Consider the following 16041-nt stretch of genomic DNA (forward strand, 5'->3'; position numbering starts at 1 on the left):
TTCTGCTTGGAACTTGCCGTGGCTCCTGGCCCCAAGTGGCAGGTTTGTGGCCAGTGACTCAGTTTACCGGCTGTCTCAGTTGGATGAAGAGGGTCTGCGGCTTTGCTTGTGGGATTCTGAAACTGGGACCAGGGAGGGGATGCCCTGGGGGGCAGCACGGAGGAGGCCTCCACGCTCCGGCCTTCCCAGGAAAGCGGGGCAAGTGCAGGTCCTTGAGTCAGAAGTAGCCAGGCCCTCCAGGGCCAGCATCCCCAGGCTCTCGGCTCCTTCCCGATCACCCCGTGCCCAAACCTGCCCTCTTGCCCCGGTTTTTAGCCTCCTTGCCTGCGATTCGGTGAGAACCGGCGGGTTCTTGGGGCGCCCCCCTGTACCCCCCTCATCCCCCTTGTCTCTTGGGCCCACGGCGGAGTCCATCAGACCTTACACGGGCAGAATTTCAGAGCCTCAGCTCCTCACGCACAGCGAATTTTCTATTGTGTGAAATCGCTTGGCTTTGTGCTCCTGGCTTCTGCGGACTGTGGGCGTGACCGTGAGGACGCGGGACTTCAGGAGTGAGCGCACGTGTCCTCCAAAGTAAGCAAATCCGCTCTAAACTCGGAGACCGTCGGAGGCGTTAATGAAGGGGTTAACTCTGATCCAAAAGCGCTTTTGTGGGCTGCTGGCTTAGGCAGGTGCAGCACTGCTTGAGAGGGAGGGAAGTGGGGGTACAGGCTTTTGACAGGTACAGAGACAAAAAAAACAGCTGCAGGTGGAGCTTAATTAAAATGCCCCCCACCCCTCCCCTCCGCGAGACCCAAGTGCACAAAACAGCGATTTCGAGGCTGCCGGAGATGAGCAGCGGAGAGAAGTGCTGGTCAGCCCGCAGAATGCCGCCGCCCCTCTGCCTGCTCCTGCTGCTGCTCTCGGGGGCCACGGCCACCGCCGCCCTGCCCTTGGAGGGTGGCCTCGCCGGACAGGACAGCCGGGTGAGTAGTGTGCCGGGGCCGCAGGCTAGCCCACTTTCTGGCTGGCTCGTTCCTTGGCCTCTCTGGCCTGGGGATCGCCAGCGTCTCCAGGGCCGAGTGGCTGTAGACAGAAGGCAGGGCTGACCTTTGTGCGGCGCCCCGCAGCTGCCACCCGTCCTGGGATGTCCCCTTTAGACCACGGGTTCTTGTTTACCCTCAGTGGTCCCAACAACCTGCAGAGAGCTCTGAAACTCAAGGGGGGGCTCCCTGCCAGCGATCTCCATCTGCTAGTCTTTGAAACGTTACGCGATCGTGCCAGTCTATCGCAGGGCGGTCACGGGGCCGCCGACGGCCCGCGTTAGTCACACGTGCTTCTAGAATCTTAATTTATAGGTATGGGACTCTTCACTGGCTCAGATTCATTGACATCATTATAGTTTCCGTCGTGAGAATTCGTAACTTTGTGAAGTGATTTATTTTTCTCTTTTTTTCCCATTTTGAAAAAGTTCCAAGAAAGAGTACATAAAGTTGGCCATTAAAAATGGATTTTTCTCTAAAATTACCAGATGAGTTTCAGACAAGTCATTTATCATCAGGTTACTCCTAGAAGCTTTCTAAGGAATTTGAAAGAGGGGAATATCACGTCTCAATCTGATCTGTCTCAAAGAGTAATTGTGAACCTTCAGGAGTCAGACCAGGCACTTGGCGGCAGGGAAAATGATAGATTTCCTGACCTCAGCCAAGATTATGGGCCAAACTAGCCGTTTTTTTTTCCCTGACTGAAAATTCTTAGCTTTTCCCTCTCTAACTAGAACAATTTCATTAAGGTGCTCTCTTAACTTTCTCATCCTTTATTTTATTTTTTAACTTTTTCTTTTCAGATTTTTTAAAAATTAATTTTTATTATGTTATGTCACCATACAGTACATTTTTAGTTTTTGATGTAAAGTTCCTTGATTCGTTATTTGCGTATAACACCCAGTGCTCCATGCAATACGTGCTCTCCTTAATACCCATCACCGGCCTGTCCTAATCCCCCACCCACCTCCCCTCTGAAGCCCTCAGTTTGTTTCCCAGAGTCCACAGTCACTCATGGTTCCTTCCCCCTTCTGTTTACCCCCCCTTCATTTTTTAACTTTTGCATCCTTTAAATGGAAATGTGATTTATTCTTCTGAAGCATCTTTTTTTTTTTTTTGAGGAAGGAATTATGGATCTTTCAATGCTGGCTGAACCAGATGGTTGATTATTTTTCTTTCCTTTGTCCTCTGCTTCTTTTTAAAAGCATCTGCAGGAGGTGGTAGAAATGAAGAAAAACAGCCTCTTGACTTTCCTGGCTGGGTGGTACCAGTGGGTCTCCCGGGCGGGTGCAGCACCCTTCACAGGAGGGGCAGCCGGGGAGGCGGCCAAGCGACAGGAAGTCCCCCCCCCCCCCCGCGGTCCTTGCGGGCGAAGACACCCTGCAAGGATTTCTTCTGGAAGACCTTCTCCTCCTGCAAATAAAATTCCAACCCCGATCAATCATGCAAAGGAGTGTTAAGGATGGATCTGAATAAAATGTATTAACAGCCGTGATCTTTCTTCTTCACACAGTTGTCTTCTCCTTTCCGTGTAATTTAAAAAGCTTTATTTATTTAAAAAATATTTTATTTTTAGTAATGTCTACACCCAGCCTGGGGCTTGAACTCACAACCCTGAGATCAAAAGTCCTGTGTTCCATGAGCTGAGCCAGCCAGGCGCTCCCCAAAGTGAACGTTTTTGATTAAGATTTTTGTGTTTTCTGCTGTCGTGTACCCACTGGGCTTTCTTTCCACCTTTGTTATGTGCTTGGAAGTTCGCCCTTGTCTCCCTTCCTTTGATTTAAGACGGCTAAAGGCAACATATTTAAGTATCCAGAATAACATCTTATTTCAGTTATTTTCATAGAAATCATCTAATTTAAAAAATATTTCCCTCATATTAAAAGCTAATTTTTAAGATTGTGCTCAAAGAGCAAAATGATTATTCCTTGTGTTTTGGCGAAAACCAATTTAAAAACAGATGTCATGGTCTCAAACGTGATCTCATGTTCACATACTTGTAAGAAGAGTTACATTCAAACCTGCTCTGATAAAATACCTGTACTGGATTTCATTAGTAAGTTAATTTTAATTTGTTGCAGTTCTTTCGTGGATCAGAGCGTCTATGTTTGCGTCGTGAAGAATGAAGTCTGTTTGTTTAAAGGCCTCATTTCAAACCAAATACAGAGCAGGGCTGCTGTCGAGCCTGTGGCCTGCTTGCCTCAACTTCTAATTCAAGACTTTCAGGATGCCAGGATTCAGACTTTGTTCCATGTGTTTTTTTTTTAAAGATTTTGTTTAGATAGAGAGCGCGTGCACAAGCAGGGGGAGCGGCAGGCAGAGGGAGAAGCAGGCTTCCCTCTGAGCCGGGAGCCCGAAGCGGACTCGATGCCAGGACCCCGGGATCATGACCTGAGCCGAAGGCAGATGCTTCACCGACTGAGCCACCCAGCCACCTCCCGTGCATGTATGAATTATATACATGACACGTATAATTGTGATATTTTCCCATTCCCCAAGCATTTCCACAGAAGGGTCAATGAGTGACGGCTGCACAGGAGGGGAGTTCCTTTTTCTGTGAGATAAGGCCGAGCAGCCGTCAAGCCCCATGTGGACCAGGATTTGGGGCTGCTCAAATGACATGAGGAGTGAACAAGTCACTCAGTTTCAAAACCCTGATCAAATCTTAGTTCTCCCCCATAGCACCAAAATCCTTCCTTGATGACATATTGTTTATGGCTCTTGAATGACAGACTCTAAAGAAAAGTTCCAGGGTCAAGCTGTTTAGATGCTAAACTTTAAAGTTCAGAGATCATACCTGGAGTTACCGGAAGTTTCTGAGGGTCAGGCCTAACATGAGGGAAATTGGCAAAGGCTGGCTGGAGTAGCACAAATCTTCTTTTCTCTGGACACCGGGGGAGCAGACGCGGAGTATGACTGCTGACCGTTCTGTTCTGTTTTCTGCAGAGCTGAGCTCATATTCATAATTACTAGCTGAGTAAAGTATAATGTGATGGAGGAGACTTAATAGCACCCTCATTTCCAAACACAGCAGCTTTAAGAGACCAGTAATTGGGTCAGTGCACTGGTGCAAGATGCCGGCCTGAAAGGCCAGCTAACCTTCAGAACTTTGTCTTTTAAGATTTTTCTAGAAGAAAAGCATGCTCATTGTTTTTCAGTTTCAGTTGGGGTCATACATACACAGTCCTTAGGATTGGGGACTTACAACTTTGAACTAAGTAATATCTGAAGGATAATGAGGCTATGCTAATGAGACTGGCAGGAAATCCGTCAAGTCTAAGCTTACCTTAGTTCAGGGGGCTTGATAAAATGTTAACTGGCATCAACTGCATGGCAGACTAGATTAATATGCTCGTGATGAATACATTAGGGTGAAATGGGTATATTAGGGTAATTTTCTACCATCCGGTTTTGGGTACTTTTCTCAGAGCATACCTTGGTGTAGTTCAATATAGACAGCTACGTAGATGTGGTCGTCGGCACCTGGACAACTTGCAATTCATTCTTGCATGTATCTTTTTTAAAGATTTATTCATTGATTTGAGAGAGAGAGAAAAGCACACATGAGCAGGGGCGAGGGGCAGACGGAGAGAATTGCTCTTCTAACTGAGCCAGCCAGGAGCCCCTGCGTTCCATTTTGAACAAATCAGAAGAGGGAAAGGTAGGTATCAGAAAGAAGGAAATTTTCTGTTTCTAGATGAGAAAGGAAGAGGCAAAGGGCAGCTGGGCTACCCACTATTTCTAGCTTGTCATAACCCTAATAAAAGTAACGCTAATTTGTCTTTTCCACTTATAATTAGTTAAGTGATCAAAAATACGTGTGCTTGTCTTGTTAAAATAATTGTAAACTGGAGGAAAAGCTAGATTTTTGGTGACCGATCTTGGAACGTGGTATTGGGGATACTGAGGAAAATCCCGTGTCTATGCATTAACCCGTTACTTCGCTTCCTTGTGATTGCAAAGTGTGTTCTTTTAAAAAAGATTTTATTTTCAGGTAATCCCTACACCCGGCGTGGGGCTTGAACTCACAACCCTGAGATCCGGAGTAACATGTTTGTTTGTTTTTTTTTTAAAGATTTTATTTATTTATTTGACAGAGAGACAGCCAGCGAGAGAGGGAACACAAGCAGGGGGGGTGGGAGAGGAAGAAGCAGGCTCCCAGCAGAGGAGCCCGATGTGAGGCTCGATCCCAGGACTCTGGGATCACGCCGTGAGCCAAAGGCAGATGCTTAATGACTGAGCCACCCAGGCGCCCCCAGAGTAACATGTTCTATACCGACAGAGCTGGCCGGGCGCCCCTGCAAAGGGTGTTCTGATTCCATTTGAGCAAACAATGAACTCTGAGGTTCTGCAATCTAAAATTCAGTGCCATTTCCTGGGAACGAGTCTTTCCCCCTCGTTGGAGGCCTTCCAGCAGGACGGGGGACCCCACTGTCTGAGGACTCAGGCAGTGGCTGGGTGTTCAGAACACATCACTTACAAGGTCCTTAAAAACTTCAGGTAATACAAGACACAGCAAGATAACTTAAGGCAAAACCGTACAAATAAAATAGAATGGAGAAAAACCCTGAAGGCAAAAAAATAAATAAAAAATAAAAAAATTGAGTGGATAGCTAAGAAATAAAACAGCTAAACAATCTGGTTACTGAAGTCACATTAATCATTTTTGTAATTAATGCAGGTTTTCTTTTCCGAGACTACTATTATTTTATCCCTTTCTCTCTGGAAAATGAAAAACCCATTAGTTTTTTTTCCTTTTGCTTTTCCCCAGAAATTAAAGGTTGGTAAGTGGTAATTAGCACAGCTCCTGTCAAAGCCAATTGCCTAATGGGGACCGACATTTGACTTGAGTTGAAAGAATGGAATATGGCTAATGCGGAGTTCATTAGTCCCAGCTGCTTCCGTCGACATTCTTTTCTCCCACCGTAAGAACAGGCTGCCCTGCTCGCGCTCTCCTATTTTTAGACATATTGCTGTGCTGCTGCATTTCTATTCTAGAAGGCCTGGAGGCACGGTGGCGCAGGGAAGGTAAACGGCACCAGGGGCGATATAATGTGTTTGCAGCCGCACGCGCTACACGTTTTGGGCCCGTTTGCGGGCTAAGGTCTTTGCCTTGTAGACCCATAGATGGGGGCCTCCTCACACAGCTGTTTCGCTCCTGCTCCCCCCATCCCCGAAATCGCCCTCTGCAGCCTGTGCTAGGTACCCGGCTCCTCCTCAGACACTACTTCATTTAACCCTTTCAACCGTGGGCTTGGCTCCCTCCAAGCCTGCAGTACTTTCTCCATTATTCTATGCAGCCAAGATGCTTGGTGGATCGGGTTCTAGTAGAGCGCACCAATACCCACACCCCGGCCAGCCAGCTCAAGCGCTCCTGTGTATCTGACAGACGCGATTCAAGACAGTATTTTTAATTCAGTAGGGCGAAGGTGGAGAATGTTGTTAGAATTGGTGAGTAGAGGTACCATTCTGTTTCTGGAATCCAGGCTTCCTTTACCACTGGGCTAAGTGTACAGTGTTCACAGGGCTATTTACTTCTCTTATACCACCGGCACTGTGCCTGCGGTCAGAAATCTTTTGGCAGTTACGTTGTAGACACAGGAGGTCTTTTCCGGTTCTGGTTGACTCCAGCTTATTATGTTGATGTGACAAAACCAGTGATCTGGAGGTGGAAGGGAGAAGAGTGTGTGGACCTAAGAGAGAACACACATGAGTGGGAAGAGCGCTGAGCGCCTCAGTCGGTGAAGCGTCTGCCTTCGGCTCAGGTAATGATCCCAGGGTCCTGGGATCCAGTCCCGCATTGGGCTCCCTGCTCAGCAGGGAGTCCGCTTCTCCCTCCCCCTCTGCCCCCCTCCCCTGCTTGTGCGTGTGCATGCGCGCTGATAAATAAAATCTTTTAAAAATTAAGTGGGAAGAGCACTGGAATTAGAACCAGGATCCTGGCCCTCCAATTAGCCTTGTGACATGGGGCAAATCTCTGCACCTCACCGAGCACCACTTGGCTCATGTTGCGTGAGACGACAAGCCACGCCCTGGCCAGCTCACTCAGGCTCCGGTACGGTGACTGCTAATGTGGAGCAGACGGCAAACTGCCAGAAAAATCCCCAGCTGGCATTAGTGACCCTCCAGGGGGATTCTGAAAGTGCGCGGGGATGTTTTCAGTTGTCGTGGGGCCTGCAGGCTGCCACTGGCATTGCGCGGGTGGGGGGGCGGTGCCAGTTCTGCCACGAACAGGATGACCCTGCGTCATGAAGAAATCAGCCCGTATCCTGCATGGATTTGAATGTCACGCTGGACATTCACCTGGATGAAAATCTGTTCCAAATTAGAGGACAAAACCCAAAGACCAAGTTTGTACAGAAACAGGAAGTCTATAAACCAGAAGGCTCTGCTTTGTACCCAGAGAGACTCACAGTCACATCACATGGAGATCAATTTAATGACCTTTCATCCCCCCTGCTGATAAAACATATTAGAAAACTGGAAACAGTCTCACAGTGGTAACAGATATAATTTCACAATTAGAAATGGCGAATTACACTCCCCGTATGTCCCTGCGGTCTGCAAACTTAATATGCGCCTTTACACAAACCAAAAAACTCATTAACTCGAGACACAAGTTTGTGGCCATAAATCAACTCTGTTCTGTCACCTTCTTGACCATCATTTGTGTTTAAAATTCTGCACTTCTGGCTTCAGCACACGGATAGTGAGTCTGAAATGCGACAATTGCTCTTCACTGTCCTTGACAGTTTCTTTCAAATGGAGAACGTAAGAAGGGGTCATCAGAAGAGGTGGGGTACTGTGGATACAGCCTCCTCATTCAAAACAGGTGGAAGGGCTCTTCTGGAAGGGACAGGAGGCTGGTCTTCCAGCCTGTTCCAGGAGAACGTGCTGTAAGGCAGGGGGGCCAGTGGTAAGGCGGCAGCTCGGGTAATCAGGCTGACGGTATTTACTGCGAATACGAATAAGGTCGCAGGCTTTCTGGCGGCGGCGGCGGCGGCTACGTGGGCTCTTGTCTGGCTCGCTTGGGCTCCCGCGGTTCTCCGGGCAGCGAGCTCCTCCTTGCTGACACGCTCCGGAGAGAACGTAGGCTCTGCACCTGCTGGAGACGCAGGCTGAGCTCCTGGTGACAGGCCTGCTGCACTGTTTCTGTCTTCTTTAGGCCCCAGTTCAAGGCAACAGCGAGCGCTTTGGGGTCTTCCTTGGTGACCAACTGCGGCAAGAATAAGAACCTCTGAGAACCATGACCTCTGCTCTACTCACCTACTGCTCTCCGGCTCCCTGAGTTTCTTTAGGGGAGCGAGACCAGGCAGTACCAGCTTATGTTACATCCTGGCGCTGAAATGCCAGAGTTCTTTCACCTTCAGCGGTCACGGGCCTCTTCTTACCCTCCAACACCGCCAGGAAAGATCTCTAGAAAGTAAGGTCCTCCACTTACAGGAACCGTAGCCCTGCCCAAGTCAGCAGGTTTCCTCCCTCCCAGCAGCACGGGGGACAAGGATGAAGCAAGAGAAGCGGCGCCCACTCAGGGATTCTGCATCAGGCTTCTGGTTCCCTGGCTGCGGAGCCAGCACGAGAGGACCCCCTCAGGCGCTCCTTTCACTATGACCGTGCATGTGTCTTGATGGACTACAGATCCCCGTCGAGGGCCGACAGAACCAGAGGCTTGAGCCCTGCCACCCCTCCCTATCTTTGCTCGTTCCATAACCCGCCGTGCCCCAGAGAATAATGTTTGACATCGAGGGGGTGCACCCCGTTTTGTTCAAGCCATTTTGATATAGATTAAATGAGATGTTTCGTAAATGGGCAGCTGTGAGCCAGGGTCTGCCGAGGTGAAAAGCACTCTGGCGCGTGCCTCTGCAGGGCAACACGCACCCCCAGGGGGAGGGCTCGGCGCAGCTCAGGGTCCCTGGTTCTCGCCCACCTCCAAATCCCGACTAGACAGACTCAGCTCTGGGGCCGGCTTCTCCTTCAGTGCCGTAAGGACCTGGCTGGCAAGGGTGATTCCGGAGGAGCTCTTGCGGTTACTCCCCGCGTCGACTGCATCCATCTTGTCACTGAAGCCAGCGTCGGACTCTGCAAAGCAGACGTGAGACGGAGCTGAGACACGGTGTGAGCGCACCGCCGCGCACACCACAGTCAGTCAGGCAAGACGCCCGCAGCTGTGGCTTCCTCCTTGTTTGATCCCGTTATAAACACTGGTTCTCTCCCCAGGAAAAAGGCTGGCCAGGCCCTCGGCCCTCAGGGGGACTCCCCTGGCCAGGGAGTCCTACCTTGCTGCTTTGACAAGACGCTGCCCTCCTTCTCCAAAGCCTGGAGGTAAAGCTCCAAGAGCTGCTTGGACTGACGGGCTTCCTCCCTCTGGTCAAGTACCTGCTGGAGGGTGTTCTGGAGCCCCTGCACCGTGCCGCAACTTTGGCATAGTTCCTGAGCCAGGTCCGAACACGGAACGTCAATGAGCACCTAATAAGCAAAGACGGACTTTAACAAACCTAACCATCTTTCAAAACACAATGGCCCCGACCCGTCCACAGCAGGCTCCCTCCTTCCTTCAGCAATCCGTGTCCCTGCCGCCTCTAGGGAACCCGCCAATGTTTGCCAGCTACACTTCTGGGAGTTTATTCTACGGACAAGCACGTGTGTGAGATGACACTGGTCTAAGTTTTTTGTCGTGCTGTCTGGGATCAGCAGGACTGATGACAACCCAAAGGTCCACCAATGGGGACGACTCTTTAAATAAGTCACGGTACATGCACAAGAGGGAGTACTATGCAGTGGTGAAAAAGAAGTGTCTTTTATATACTGATCTGGAATACTCTCCAAATATTTTTTTAAAAAGATTTATTTATTTTAGAGAGAGAGTGCACACGTGGGTGCGTGAGCTGTGGTGGGGGGCATAGAGAGAGATGGAGAGAGAATCTCCACCAGCCTCCCTGCTGAGCACGGAGCCTGTAGCGGGGCTTGATCTCATGACCCTGAGATCACGACTTGAGCCAAAATCAGGAGTTGGAGGCTCGACCAACAGAGCCACCCAGGTGCCCCTCTCCAAATATTTCTTTAAAAAAAAGTAGGGGCGCCTGGGTGGCTCAGTCGTTAAGTGTCTGCCTTCGGCTCAGGGCGTGATCCCGGAGTCCTGGGATCGAGCCCCGCATTGGGCTCCTCTGCTAGGAGCCTGCTTCTTCCTCTCCCACTCCCCCTGCTTGTGTTCCCTCTCTCCCTGGCTGTCTCTCTCTCTCTCTGTCAAATAAATAAATAAAATCTTAAAAAAAAATAAAAAAAATTTTAAAAAGTGGATATGCTTACACTTGTGTAATATAGGGAAGGAGAAAAAATATTTTTATTTGCTGGTACTTAAAATATCTCTAGAATGGGAAACTGAAAGATTGGTGACCTCTGGGAAGGGAAACCTGGTGGCTAGGAGCAGGAGTCAGATTTTTCACGTAGCTCCTCCCTCCCGCCTTGAGATGTAATTCACACACCACACGATTCACCCATATGAAGGGTATACCTAGGTGGGTTTAGTACGTTCACAGAGTTGTGCAGTCATCGCCAGTTTATACCATTTTCACCAAGCCGAAAAGAACTGTACCCATTAGCAGTTACTCCCTATTTCTTCTCAAAGCTGCCCCAACCCAGTCCTAGGCAGCTGCTCACCTACCTTCTGTCGCTATGGATTTGCCTATTTCGGCCACGTCATATAAATGTACCTATAAAATCTGTGGCCTTTCATGTCTGGCTTCTCTCACTTAGCACAATATTTTGAAGGCTTATCCATGTGACAGCATGTGTTTGTACTTCATTCCTTTTAAGGGCTGAATAATATTCCATTGTGTGGCTAGACCACATTTTATTGAGCAATTTATCAGTGCACGGACATATGGGTTGGTTTTGCTTTTGGGCTACCGGTATAATATCCTTCTGTACCTCGTGGATTTTGAGCCATGTGAATGTATTCATGTTATTTATTCAAATATATAAGTTTGTAAGTTTAAAAAATTACCAAAAAGCCACCTCCTTGGAGGGGACTCCCTTGACCTCCCAATCGAGACTACTAGCCCTGCCGCTCTCGGCACACTGCCTCACCTACTACCCACCTAAGATGCTTCCCTCCATCAGAATTCTGTGTCTGGCTTGTCCACCACTGTACCCCCCTGGACAGAATCCTGCCAGGCACAGGGCAGGGGCTCAAGAAATATTTTTTGGAATTAACACATACTATTTTTATCCCAATTTTACAGGACAGGAAATGTAGGCAAAGAGGCTAAGTTACTGGCTCAAAGTCATAGCGATAGAGCTGGGATTTAATTCGGCTCCTCCCAACTCCGTATTCTTTGGGACTACATCCTTAACTCCCCCCGCCCCCTGCAGTAAGCCTAAATAGGTGGGGCCTGCGCATCTGTATTTTCTCCCTCCCTCCCTCCCTTTCTTTTTTAAAAAATATTTTATTTATTTATTTTGAGAGAGAGAGCAAGAGAGCAGGGGGAAGAGCAGAGGGAGAGAAAGAATCTCAAGCAGATTCCATGCTGAGCACAGAGCCGGATGCGGGGCTCCATCTTACAACCCTGAGATCATGACCTGAGCCAAAATCAAGAGTCGGACATTTACCCGACTGTGCTCCCCGTGCGCATCTGTATTTTCTACCCTAGGTGTGAGAACTAGAAGAGCCTTGCTTGTCATCAAAGCATTGTTTGAAAATGAAGAAATAATGAAATTATTGTGGCAAGACGCATGGAAACTAAGGGGCTGGGGGTGGCGGAGGCCAGATGAGCGTGGCTGCGGGTTGTGGAGGGGGCTTACCTGGAGGTCTTCCTCAGACAGGAGGATGATGCTGGACAGATCTTCTTTCAGCTGCCTGGCCACATTCTTCCACTTCAGCCCTCCCCCACTGTCTGTTTCATCCACATCAAAGGACTCCTGGGAAATCCAAGCCGTGCCTCCATCTGACAAGGGGAGAAGAAGCCAATCACAGGGTAACCTAAAGTGCTAATCTAGGACCTACATTTTCCCTTCTCTTCCACCTTCAATTTATTTCTGTGTGAAACTGCTCTGTACCTTTCTTATGGGAAGAGGCCACTTTAAACCTGATGCATGGTCACGCACACCCAGGATCCTAACGACTTCCCTTTAGGTGAGTTGTTGTGTCTCTGGGTGTGCTCCGTTTTTGTACACAAAAACACTCATTGTCAGCAGCACTTCTCTTGTGCTTGGGGATTATTCTCATCCTTGACTGGAGGAGCTGTAGCCAGTGTTTGCTGTCACTGGGGCTGAGTACAAAGGTGGCTGGCAGAGCCACTGCTGAAGGGTGACTTCCTCAATTTAGTGGCATGGGGACTTTCTAAGGGGACACTTTTTTAGCCTTTGATCCTTGCTCATCACTAATTAGTTCCCTTTGTATCTCCAGTAGTGATGATGGTATAACATTTACTGAGCCCTTTGTGTGTGTCAGGTAAGATCTAAATGCTTTTTATCAGTGGTTCTCAACTGGGAGTGATTTTGCCTCCCCGCAGAACACATTTGACAATGTCTGAAAGCATTTTTGGTCGTCTTAACTGGGGTAAAGAGATACTACCGGCATCTAGTGGCAAAGGCCGAGGTTGCTGCTAAATACCCTGCAATGGACAGGACGGCCCCCACAGCAAAGAATTCTCCAGCACGAAATGTCAATAGTATTGTTGGGAAACCCTGGTTTGATATATATTATGTTCTATCAGCCCTACAACACCTGAGCAGAGAGAAGTACTATAATTATTACCTCAGTAACATGCTAAGAAGTTAGATAACTTGCCCAAGGTCACATGGCTAGTAAATAATAGTCTGGAGTGAAACCAGGCAGCCTGACTCTGCCTGTGGCACTGATCTCTCTGCCAAGCTGCATTTTAGTTACTGTTGGTCTGTAGTTATTTGAGAACCAGGCCCGCGTCTCATTCCTCTTTACCCCGAGACCCAGCACCATGCCTTGGCATGCAGAAGGTGCTCAGTAAATGTTGGTGGCATAGATGCTGAACCAGACAAACAGCAACCTGGTGCCTGTGCAGTAAGAAGAATCACGGTGGATGCTGTATTGCAAAGATAACTTTGTATGTGGCCAGAGTTTCTTACCTGAATTGCTGTATGCCCACTTCTCATTACTGGCCAACGCTACAAACTTAGTATTGGAAGGTAGACACAGGAAGTAATCGTCATCATCAACGATGGTGCCATCCTCTGCCAGGACCAGGGTGACTGGTGCCAGGGACTTGTCAATGGCCAGAATGTCACAGGCTGAGAGGAATAAAATATTTGGCAATTGACAAGTATCCATAAGGAAATTACATCTATCCCCGTACTCTCACTATACACACACACACACACACACACACACACATATGCTCCCAGAGCATAGCAGAATTCCCGGTAGTTAATAGTAACTACAACTACTAGCACTAATATACCACTTCCCACATGCCTGGTACTAAGTGCTTTTTGTATACAGTATTCTCCTAAAAATCCTATAAGGTATGTACGATTGTTATTCCCATTTTACAGATGTCAAACCCAAAGCTCAGGGAGGTTAAGTAACTTGTCCAAAATCACACAGTAAGTGTCAGAGCTGAGATTTAATCCCACAGCCTGACTCCTGAAAAAGTCTCCTGCAGCTGCTCTGCCTCCACATTAAAAGGCCCTCGCATCTTTACTTGGATGAAAAACAAACCAAAGGCTGATCTGATTCCTTGTGAATGAGCAGTCTTTCACTCATTTACTCAGTGGTCATCTTAAATTCTCCTGTGTCAAACATCAAAAGAAAGAAGGAAAAGAATAGAAAAAAAGGAAATGCTTTGTGTTCTTTGTAGCCTCGTTCTTTGCAGCCTTTCTAACCTATAGGAAGGCACAAGAGAAGTACAAGTTTGTGTCGGTAGCTTCTCATCTTTATTGTCAAAGGGCAAGAAGCTTGTCCGGGGCAGGCCTCTACCATCCCATTTAGTGATGACAAAGCCTAAAATGCAAATGGGATAAAAGAGAGCAGCAAAGTAGCCACGAGACTGCATATATGGTTGGGCGATGTTGTCCAGCACCCAAATAGAGCAGTAAGCCTTGCAAAGGCTGAGCTCCAGAGAACATAAACACTTAACACAAGCTCTGTGCCAAGTGCATACAGCCAATGCGCTCAAGGGGAACAAAAACTTCAGTACCCTAATGCTAAGAAAAAAAATACGTGAATGTTAATATGGCAAAAACCATCTCACTAAAGCATTTATAATGCTTTGGCTGCTCCTGGGTCTCTGAAAGATTTCTGTCTGGTACCTTTTGGGTCTTGGTGGCTCTGAGAGGAAGCACTGAACACTGACACCCCCTTTGACTACATTCCCGGGGAACACTCGGCCCAGTAGAACTTCTGTGGATAAACAATCCACAGAGCTACCAGCTCCTAATACTTTTAAGTCCTGTAAATATAGCATCTGCCTTGAGAGTTCCAACAATCCTGTAAAGCAGGGCTGGAAATATTATACCCATTTTGCTGATGAGAAAACTGAGGGTCATGGGCTGCTTAAGTACAAGGTCAAGCAGCTAGTAAGTGCGGGGCCGGAACTCAGAACTCTGGTCACTCACAGCACCTGCTCCTTGTCTGGAACTCCGGAATGGTCGGCAGCAGCTCCCTCTTCGCCGCACAAGTGCCTGCCAGAACTGACGGTGGAAAGGCCCTCCCACCCCGCCGGGGGATCAGCCAGGGGGTGGGGGCGCCGGTATCACCGTAGGGAGCCCGGTGGCTGGGTCTGGTCCAAGATCTGAGTGATTTTTAGGCAAGGCACCTAAGTCGAGTCGGTCTTGATTTGCATATTGCTTCCCGTCTACCTTCCCACCATTAGGAGTCTCACACGACGTAATCGCTTTGAAATTTGTCAATCGCTCTGCCCACGTCGGTTATTTCTGTCCCAAGTCGCTCCTGCTGACCCCTCCTTGCCCCTGCCAGACATCCTCACCCTGCCCGGCTCCCCGCAGCCCCCGCCCCGGCCCCCACAACCTCCGCCCGCGCCCCGGGCCCACCCTTGCTCCTCAGCTCCTCCAGGCAAGAGGCCGCCACGCCGTGCTGCTCGCGGCTGTGGTTGCGGCGCAGCAGACACGGTTTCAGAGCCCGGGTCTCAGTCTCGGCTTCCTCAGCCACCTCCATCCTCTTCAGGGTGGAACCTGACTGACTCGGGGAAGTCTAGGCGGCTCTGCGGGGCGCCCTCCCCGGTCCTGCGGCGTGCCGGGAGTTGTAGTTCTCTTTGCGGCAAAGCACGCGTGGGACCAAGGCACGCCGGGAGATGTAGTTCTAGTTGCCGCTTATTCACGTTTGGCTCCGGGGGCATGCCGGTAGCTGTAGTCTCTGGGTTCGAAACCGACTATGTTATGTTGCTCAAATCCGCCCAGAGGAGTGTTTTTCTACTTTATATTTAGGAGTTTCAATAGCGGGATCAAAATGAGGTCAATAGGGATTTATTTTGCATTATGAAGGACACGCATGTATACTTCCTTGGGTTTTTAGAGCACTCTTGTTTACATATATAGATGCTTATTAATATTTAAACGAAACAGTCTGTTTTTGTACTGTATTAATTTGTTTTCCCTCTCCAAACTGAAAATATATGTAAGACGTCCCAACCCTCAGGATAATCTGAAGGAAGTCAATTTTTAAAATTGATGAGTGTAGTTTTCAGTCCTGCTGAAAATGTGACAGAGAAGCATAAGATACTCGCACATTTCCACCAGTTCGATTCCCTGCTTTAGCTGCGCAAATTGGGTTGGGATCCCAGAACAAAATGCTTACATAACTAAATTAAACATTAAGGTCTCAAAGAAATCAGAGGGGAAAGGGAAAATGAGAACCTCATCACTGTTTGAGACTGTCCAGATGCTGCTTGGTAATAAATTCATCTTCGTTCTAATACTTCGTTCTAATATTTACCGCCTCTGAAAAAATTTAACATTAAAATAATAATTAAAAAATCAAAAAGGTTCCTCCCTTAAAAGGGGGGGCATATTACGTAAACGAGAAATA

The 16041-nt window shown here is 48.4% G+C and overlaps 2 protein-coding genes across 2 annotated transcripts; one reads left to right on the plus strand and one right to left on the minus strand.

Annotated features, from left to right (window-relative positions):
- Positions 1–2510, plus strand: LOC103666871 (cortistatin-like). The gene is given in 3 exon segments (XM_008694952.2): positions 1–965; positions 2228–2360; positions 2363–2510. Coding segments are annotated over 3 exon segments (417 nt in total). The 5' UTR covers positions 1–764; the 3' UTR covers positions 2446–2510.
- A 4932-nt stretch (positions 2511–7442) lies between these two features.
- On the minus strand, positions 7443–15239 carry DFFA (DNA fragmentation factor subunit alpha). Its single transcript, XM_008694951.2, has 6 exons — positions 15048–15239; positions 13125–13286; positions 11823–11965; positions 9299–9488; positions 8950–9101; positions 7443–8238 (listed from the first exon to the last, which is right to left on the minus strand). The coding sequence occupies exons 1-6, from the start codon at positions 15169–15171 to the stop codon at positions 8026–8028; spliced, it is 984 nt and encodes a 327-aa protein (XP_008693173.2). The 5' UTR covers positions 15172–15239; the 3' UTR covers positions 7443–8025.
- Between the last annotated feature and the right edge of the window lie 802 nt (positions 15240–16041).

The sequence above is a fragment of the Ursus maritimus genome, unplaced genomic scaffold (genome assembly GCF_017311325.1).
Source record: "Ursus maritimus isolate PB19 unplaced genomic scaffold, ASM1731132v1 scaffold_32, whole genome shotgun sequence".
NCBI lineage: Eukaryota > Metazoa > Chordata > Mammalia > Carnivora > Ursidae > Ursus > Ursus maritimus.